The 8,872-nt window shown below is 41.3% G+C and overlaps 1 protein-coding gene across 1 annotated transcript in view; it reads right to left on the bottom strand.

Annotated features, from left to right (window-relative positions):
- The window catches only part of APOO (apolipoprotein O), an 85,458-nt gene that overhangs the window by 32,215 nt on the left and 44,371 nt on the right, over window positions 1-8,872 (bottom strand). Inside the window, exon 6 of the mRNA XM_006885075.1 lies at window positions 1,471-1,562. Within this exon, the coding sequence (XP_006885137.1) occupies window positions 1,471-1,562 (92 nt within the window). The remainder of the gene's footprint in view (window positions 1-1,470; window positions 1,563-8,872) is intronic.

Below are 8,872 nucleotides of genomic sequence, written 5' to 3' on the forward strand. Positions count from 1 at the left end.
ACCGAGCCCATATTTTCTAGCTACTTCCCTGTTCCCAACCTTTGCGTTCCAGTCGCACATTATTATCAATGCATCTTGATTGCATGTTTGATCAATTTCTGCACTTCAAATCTACCTACCAGATGCTCTGCTGGAGAAGGAGGGGCAATCTCCTCTTGGGCCAGTCGGATCCGATTTGATGGCACACAACCAGAAAAAAAAACACCAAAAACCCCAAAACAAACAAACAAAGAACTAATTATATGCAATCAAACTGACAATAGTAACTGGAAATAATAGCTAGGAAGCGTAGGAAGTAGTGTATTTATGTTAACCGAATAGGAACTACTCAGAAAAGGAGAATGAACACAGTTGTCAACCCCAAGAAAGTAATTCACATCACTGAATTATGTATGTAAAACTGCTGAAGTGGTGTATGTTCTACTGTGTATACTTTCAACAATGACAAAAACAAAATAAACTATTAAAAAAGAAAGAAAGGAGCCACAAACTGAGTTTCCAGAGAAGGGTGTTCCCAGCAAAGAGGCCTGCAGGCCCAAAGAGAAGGATTGGAGGGCCAGAGCAGAGTCTGTGCAAACAGGTCCAGGGAAAGACGTTTGTAGCCAGATATAAACAACTGGAGAATGAGCATAAATCAGCAGCTTTGAAATTTGAGCTTCTATCTAACTTATTTCTGTTGAGTCTGAACAGACTCATAGCTGATCCTCCAGCGAGTTTTCAGAGGTGGTAAATCACACAAGAGGAGACTGCCCAGCTTTCTCCTACAGAGCACCTGGTGGATTCGAACCACCAGAGGCAGTGTCTTTGGGTTAGCACCACAACTCCGTACTCACTAGGCCTTCAGAGTTCAAAATAAGCAAAAACATAAATATGAAAAATAATTTTCCTTTTCCATGATTAGTATTCAAATTAGCATTGTTGTTGTTGTTGTTAAGTGCCGTTGAGTCGCAGGTGACTCATAGGGACCCTATGAAGGAGAGTCCTCGACGCTTGGGTGCCTTTCCTCCTCTCTCCAGGTTCACAGGGTTTCCGGAGGCAAGCTATTATGGAAGTGGATGCCACTCCTCCTTCCCAAATTAGCATTAGAGGCTGATATTATTGAAGCTGGGTCAGAATTAAAGAGCTTAGTAGAAAAAAACAGATTTACATTTGCTGCTGCTGTTGTGTTCCATCAAGTCAGAACTGACTTATAGTTGACCCTCCAGCGGGTTTTCAGAGGCTATAAATTGCAGGAGAGACTAGCTGTTCTCACGCAACAGCCTGAAGATTTGATCTGCGTGACTTTGGGGCTCCAGTGTAGTTTCTAACCACTAGACCACCAGAGCTCCCTAAATTTTCTGTAGTCCACCTATATATTGAAACTTGATTTTGTGATGGTGTCCTAAAAACTGCGAAATAAAATTAAAATTAAACAGTAAATATAAACATAAGTAAGAAAGTGAGCATCCTATTTTACTAGGTCTGACTTACCTGGGCCATGCTGATGGCTTGTTGTGGATAATAGATAGAGGCAGCTAATCCCATGAAACCAGGTGGATATACCAACTTCTTTATTTTTGAACCTATTAAATAAAAGGCCATACATACATACCATCAGGTGACTCATTAACTTTTCTATCACAATTTGTCCTGTATATTCAATACTGAATAATTCATTGGTCTGAAATGAGAATGTTACTAATAATACCACGCTCAACAAAAATAACCATTAGTTTGATATGAATACACATACTACATTCTTCACTCATGCAAAGTGTGCAATTCCAAGGGTTTAGCATTTTTTACAGAGCCGTGCAACCACTATTATAATCAATTTCAAGGTAAAGATACTGTATCATCCCAAAAAGAAATGCCATCTCCTTAGTCATCACACTCCATCTCAAATACAATCGCTAACCCCTATCACACTCACTTCCATCCAGTTGTTTCTAACTTATAGTAACCCTGGAGGGTCTCTGAGGCTTTTATTTTTATAGGAGGAGACTTTCACCCACAGTGGATTGTCCAATATCCACAACCACAACTATAAAACATCCACAGTGGACTGGTGGATTTGAACTGCCAACCATTCTAATAGCTGTGCAACTTATAACCACTTATGTCACCAGGGTTCTTGATCCCTAGCCCTTGGCAACCAAAAAAGCTTTCTGTCTTTAGAGATTAGCCTAATCTGTAGATTTCATATAAATGGAATAATTTATTATGTGCTTTTTTGTGATTGGCTACATTCACTATTTCTAAGATGGATAAAAACACGTTATTTTGAAATTATTTTGGATTCTAAAATTTATGTTCTATTATAGCATAATGGCTACCCATTTCAATAATAAATGTAAGCATTTCTCTTTTCTCTCAAGATTAGATAAAAATAACAGGGCTAAAGTCTGTTCAATCGGTTTGAGCTTAAAGCCACCTAACTGCCACAGAAGAAAACAGTATCCTATCACGTGCAATCCTCATAATCACTCCTGTATCTGGGCTAACTGTCGTCACAACCATGATATTAATACTTCTTATTGAGTCTTCCTCTTTTTCACTACTTTACCAAGTGTGAGCTTTTTCTCTAGGGACCAATCTGTCCCTATAATGTGCCCCAAAATTAATATGACTACAGAGAGAAAATCCACCAAGAGAAAATGTGTGGAGAGGTCACTGTTAGACTTTTAAAAAAAAATCAATTTTTAGACATTATAAAGTGGATGGAGCTCTTTTTTTCTCCTTTCCTGCTGATAGTATGCTATAAGGTTTGGGTTCACCTCTGTATTTTTCAGGGGTCCTTACCCCTTATTCCTCTTTTTTTTCCACTTTAACTCTTTTGCGTGGTCTACATTTCATTACATCACTGTCCTATTGCCTTAATAAACCTTTCTCTCTTGCTTTTCTCTCTCTCTCACACACACAAAGTGGATGAAAAGAAGAAGATATGAAGCCTTGAGGAGGAAGCAGATCTGTCGTGGGCCACCTGAGGAGAGGATCCAGACAAGATATCAAATACAAGCTCTGGACACACACCAGTTCCCTCATCTCACTGCAGTACAAATAACTTCCCATGATCAGGCAGCCATGCCCAAGCCAACAAAACAAAACAACTCTGAAAACCAGAGGGGAAGGGGAATGAGGAATTCTCTGCTGAGATCCAAGAGAGCTGGGGCAGATGAGGGGGTGGGGTGGGGGTGTTTGTGGTGTGTCTCCATGTATGTACTAGTGCCTAAAAGTCAAGCCCTCCTCACGTGGCACTGGGTGTAGGCACCCACCCCCATACAAGGTCAGTTCCTGTCCAGTTTACTCTGAGGTAAGGCCTGCCTGTCACCACCCTCATGTGTACTCCACTGCCTCATTCATGATCATTTCCAGACAATGAATAAGCACTAGATATCTGAGAAAAGCCTGTAACATAAAACTAAGAGACCTAGACAAGCAAGAAGGGGGAAACTGACCTTACAGTAAATAGGAGAACATAAAAACAAAACTAAGCTTGCAACTCATTGTTGTCAAATCCACTCTGATTCACAGCAACCCTCTATTGGGTTTCTGAGGCTTAATGGAAAGAGAGTGCCCATCCTTCTCTGAGGGGGTGATGGTGAATTCAAACCATTAAACACACTGCCTTTTGATTAGGAGCACAACACACTACAGACCATGACACCAGAGCTCCTTACACTGTTACAAAACATCAAATAAATTGAAGAAGTATGCAATATGGATTGAAGCTTAACATCAAGAAAACAAAGATTCTCACCAGTGGGCCAATTGGCAGCACCATGATGGATGGAAAAGAGACTGAAGTTGTTAATAGTAACTGCTTGCTGGGCTCTACAATCAACACTCAGTCAGGAAATCAAAAGATAAATTACATTAGGTAAATCTGCTGTCAGGGATCTCTCCAGAGTACTGAGAAGCAATACTGTCAATCTAGAGACTAAGGTGTGCCTGATTCAGTCCATGGTCTTCACAATTGTTTGCTATGTATCAGAGCACTGGATAATGATTAAGGAAGACAGAAGAATTGATGCCTTTGAGTTGGAGTGCTGGAGAAAAGTCTTGAACATACCATGAACCACCAAGAAAACAAAGAGGTCTGTCTTGGAGAGGGTGAAACCAAGTTTCTACTTGGAGGCTAGGATTTTGAAGCTCCATCTCACATACTTGGGCATGACTAATCCTTGGAGAAGGACATTATGCTCGGAAGGGTAGAGGGACAGTGCAGGAGTGGAAAACCACAGATGAGATGGACTGATACATTAACTAGGGCAATGGAGTAGGTGTGTGGGAGTCAGTGAGACTGGCTCAGGACAGAGCAGGCTTTAGAGCTACTGTACATACGGTTGATATGAGTCACAGGCAACTTGACGGCACATAACAACAACAACAACTATACTAAAATTTTTAAAAAAATTCTATGAAGAAGGAACTTTCAGAGAATAAAAAGTTATTAGAAATTATAAAAATAAAAGAGAAGTAAAATAAAATAATCAAGAAAACACAAGAGATACAGAGGAGCAATTTAGAAAACACGTTATGATTCAGAAAGGTAAAAGGAATGAAAGTAAAATTTCTAAGATATTCTCCTAGTGCTAAAGGCTGAAAGCCATTACAGTGCCCAATGGATGAAAAGATGTCTATGGAGTCATCTAGAGATTCAGAGAAGGTCCTTAAAGCTTCCAAGAAGAAAATAAAACGCATCACTTAAAAGGGAACAAGTATCATACTATTGACTCTCACATCTGTAACACCAGATGATAGAAGGCATGGGCTTTAAAGTCTTGATGGAAAACAAAATTCTATACTCTTTGTAGATCACAACAAATTGTGACTAACTTTAAGAATGAGAATTCCAGAACACTTGATTGAGCTCATGTAAAACCTATACTTGGACAAGAAGGTAGTTGTCAGAACAGAGGAAGGAAACACTGCATGGTTCAAAATTAAGAAGGGCATGCATCAGGGATGTGTCCTGTCTCTGTACCATTTAATCTGTATGTGAAACAGATCATTCACGAGTCTAAACTTTATGAGGAGGAGTGTGGCATCAGGATTGGAGGAAGATTCATCAACAACCTGCAATATGCAGATGACACAACCCTGCTTGCCAAAATTCAAGAGGACCTGAAACATTTGCTGCAGATAAAGTCAAGGACTAGAGTCTTCAATATGTATTGAAGCCTAACATTAAGAAAACAAAGATTCTCACCATTGGGCCAATTGGCAGCACCATGATGGATGAAGAAGATACTGAGGTTATTAATAATTTCAGCTTGCTTGGCTCCACACAACACTCTTGGCACCAGCAATCAGGAAGTCAAAAGATACTGCACTGGGGAAGTCTGCTGCCAAGGGACCTCTCCAAAGTGCTAAAAGAGCAATGATGTTGGTCTAGATAACAAGGTGCACCTGATCCAGGCCATGGTCTTCCCAATTACTTGTTATACATCAGAGAGCTGGACAATGACTAAGGATGACAAAAGAATAATTGATGTCCTTCAGTTGTGGCACTGGAGAAGAGTATTGCACATACTATGGACTGCCAGGAGAACAAACAGGTCTGTCTGGAAGAGGGTGAAACCAAGTTTCTCCTTGGAGGCAAAGATTTGGAAGCTCAGTCTCACACACTTTGGGCACATGCCCAGAAGGGACCAGTCTTTGGAGAAGAGCATCATGCTTGGAAGGGTGAAGGGACAGCGCAGGTGAGATGGACTGACACAGTAACTGGGGCAATGAGTTTAGGGGCGTCAGAGTCAGAGAGACTGGATCAGGATAGGTCAGGGCTCAGAGCTATTGGACATGGACCCAAATCATCACTTTGTATGAAAGAAGAAATTCATTTTCAGACATACAAGGACATAGTAAGTCACCTTCAACATATCCTTTTTTGAAAGTTACTTAAGCCTGTACTGGAATAATGGCAGAGTAAACCAAGGAAAAGACACAGAACTTCAAAAAGGGCTGAGACTCAAAAGAACATGAAGACTGCAAGACACAAGTTATGCTGAAACCTACACTGTAGGAAGATGTAAAGTGCAGAGAAAAGGGAGATTAAATGAGACAGACAGGAGAATGGAGAACTTAGAGGACGCTGAAAAGCAGGTTAAGAAAATTGGCAGAGAGTGAAATCAGAAAATACACATGGATTTGACATTAGAAATAACCTCCACTAAGGGGCAATATTTTTGACATGAAAGTGCATAGATGTTAACACAACATAAACTAGTCATACAGCTCTAACAATATAAGTGTTACTTATTGGTGGTAAGCTTCTCACATCAACAGACAAATCCCCAAAGATAGAAATGTGTTTAGAAAAAAAAATAAAAGCTATCAACCTAAAAGATTAATAACTTGTTTCTCATCCTGCCCTACTTCCTTGATCAAAAGGGTTTAACTATTCTAAAGGAGCTCTGGTGGCTTAGAGGTAAGGAGTTTCATAGCCAACACAAAGGTATGTGGTTTGAATCCACCTAGATGCTCCTGAGGAGCATCTGTGTGATTTACTGCCACTGAAAACCTGAAGAATAGTTAGTTCTGAGTGAACTCAATGGTATACAACAAAAGAAAAGTCCATTACATACCCGGACCCTTGAAATTTTAAGGGCCAGACAACTTGTATGAGTCATTTTTCACTCCTCTAGGAAGAGCAGCTCTTGAGCCACAAACTCCAGCTGGTTCACATATTTAGCTGGGCCCCAGGACCTCTAGGAGGAAGGGCAATCATCTGCTCCACCACCATCTACATGCCCACACCTCCCAAGAAGCCACTGGTGTGGGCTGTAACTGCTAGTAATGCCTGGGGAGAACACCAGAAGGCAAAACAGCTGCCACTCTGGCTAGACCCACTTCTTTTAAATGATCATTCCCTAACCTCACAGAGAATCTCTTCTCATAACCATACTTATGGCCATCCTCATGAACTGAGGATGACTTCCTAAGCAGATGACCTCAAGGAACTCTATCAGGAGGGACCTTCTAAGCCCATCCCGATGCTGCCAGTTATATTTGGTGTTACCTGGAGGAAACACCAAACCACCTAAGTAACCTGTAAATTTACCTATCATCCTATTTATCTTACTTAAAGAAACCCACCAATCATCCTATTCATCTTACTTAAAGAAACCATCGGATCCTGTTCATCTCGGGATTTTTTACACCCAGCACTCACAGCAAAAGCACTGTTGTTGAGACAAAGAAAAGGACAGGAAAAGATAGTGTCTATGAATGTGTGGGTTTTGTTTCTGAAAAATAATTAAGATTTCAAATTGTTTAATATTACCATGCCTTCCCAGGAAAAGGGGGAGGGAAGTGAAGAATAAACGAAAACAAAGGGGTAAGACCCATGTAAAGTGTTTCCATGCTGCTGCTGTGCCCAGGAGAACAGAGTCTCCATTCTTCAGGCTAGTGATGCTACGGATGTGTAAGGGACACACATTTGACAATACAGAGATGTACACAAGACACAAAGAACTTTCATTAGGTCTGCAGGGCACTCCCACATGTTCCCACTATGAAGGAGGGAGGGGGAAATTCATTTTACGCAATTTCACGTTCCTGTCTCTCTAATAGCCAAAATTCCAACACCCTGGCCTTGAGAACTTCATAAATTCTATCCACTATCTAAATAAAGCAGGAATGCTTTTCTGAAAAGCTCTGCAGAAAGAGAGGAAGAGGAAGCTCCAAGGGGGTAAAGTTCAACTATCTACAAAGCTGTTACTAAGAATGAACTCTGTTTTTCATAAGTCACGCAAAATGGGAGGCATGCACAAAAACTGACTCCTCACTTATAAATCTCATAATAAGACATTTCATATTTACAATAACTTAAAAAAGGTACTATCCAACTATTTTGTACATTAATGACACACATTTGGTAGTTATGAATGTTAAGGTCCTTGACTGACAGACTCCATAAGCATGTAGAAAGGAAACCTGTTTTATTTCCTCAGAGAGGAGGGGATGGGAGAGGGGGCATGGCCTCCTTGAGCCCACAGGATGCTGAATGGAGCACACAGGGGCCTGTAGAGGGCCCAGCAGTGGTAGAATGTTGCCCAGCAGGTCCTGTATGCCTCCAAATGGCTAAGACAGAAAAGAACCCAGAGATGTGCCACTCACATGTCCAGGGTCCACAAAACCTCATGTTAGTTGACCAGCACAAGCACAACCCCTGACATACCAGTGCTCCTTCCTGGGCAGGCACAAGTGAGGGGAGGGCAGGCTAACTGGGCAGAGTTCACTGTCTGGGCAAGGGTGGGGTCAGTGGGTGGAGCAGCCAGTAGCAGGTACAGCAAGGCCTGACCATATACCTCTGAAGCAGCTCTGGATTGTCAAATGTTACGGGGACAGTGAGTGACAAGAAGCAGGACCTCCAATTAAATTGCAGAGTAGTTAGGTAAGGGGCCAGAACAGGGATTCAGAGTGCAGCATACACCTGAGGTACCTAGCCCCTCCTGCCCACGTATGGGGACTTTCTGGGCCCAAAGTCATCAAAGTAGTTCAGGGATCTTACACCATACACAAAAATCAACTCAAGGTGGATCAGAGACCTGGCAGTAAAGCCCAAAACCATAATGTTCATAAGAGACAAACTGGGATCAAGCTTAGAAGCATTAGTCCAAGGTATTAAGAGACTGCCAAATATCAATTCTACCAAAGGCAATATACACGTTCAATGCAATCCCAATACAAATACCCATTCCATTCTTCAACAAGATGGAAAAGGCAATCTCCAGCTTCATTTGGAATGGAAAGAAGCCACGAATAAGCAAAGAACTTCTTAAAAATAGAAAAAAGGTAGGAGGCATCTCACTTCCTGATTTAAAATCCTACTACACTGCCGTGGTAGTCAAGACAGCATGGTACTGGTACAATGACAGACACATAGATC

This window comes from Elephantulus edwardii, unplaced genomic scaffold (genome assembly GCF_000299155.1).
Source record: "Elephantulus edwardii isolate Elephantulus edwardi_28Jun2011 unplaced genomic scaffold, EleEdw1.0 scaffold00040, whole genome shotgun sequence".
Taxonomy (NCBI): Eukaryota; Metazoa; Chordata; class Mammalia; order Macroscelidea; family Macroscelididae; genus Elephantulus; species Elephantulus edwardii.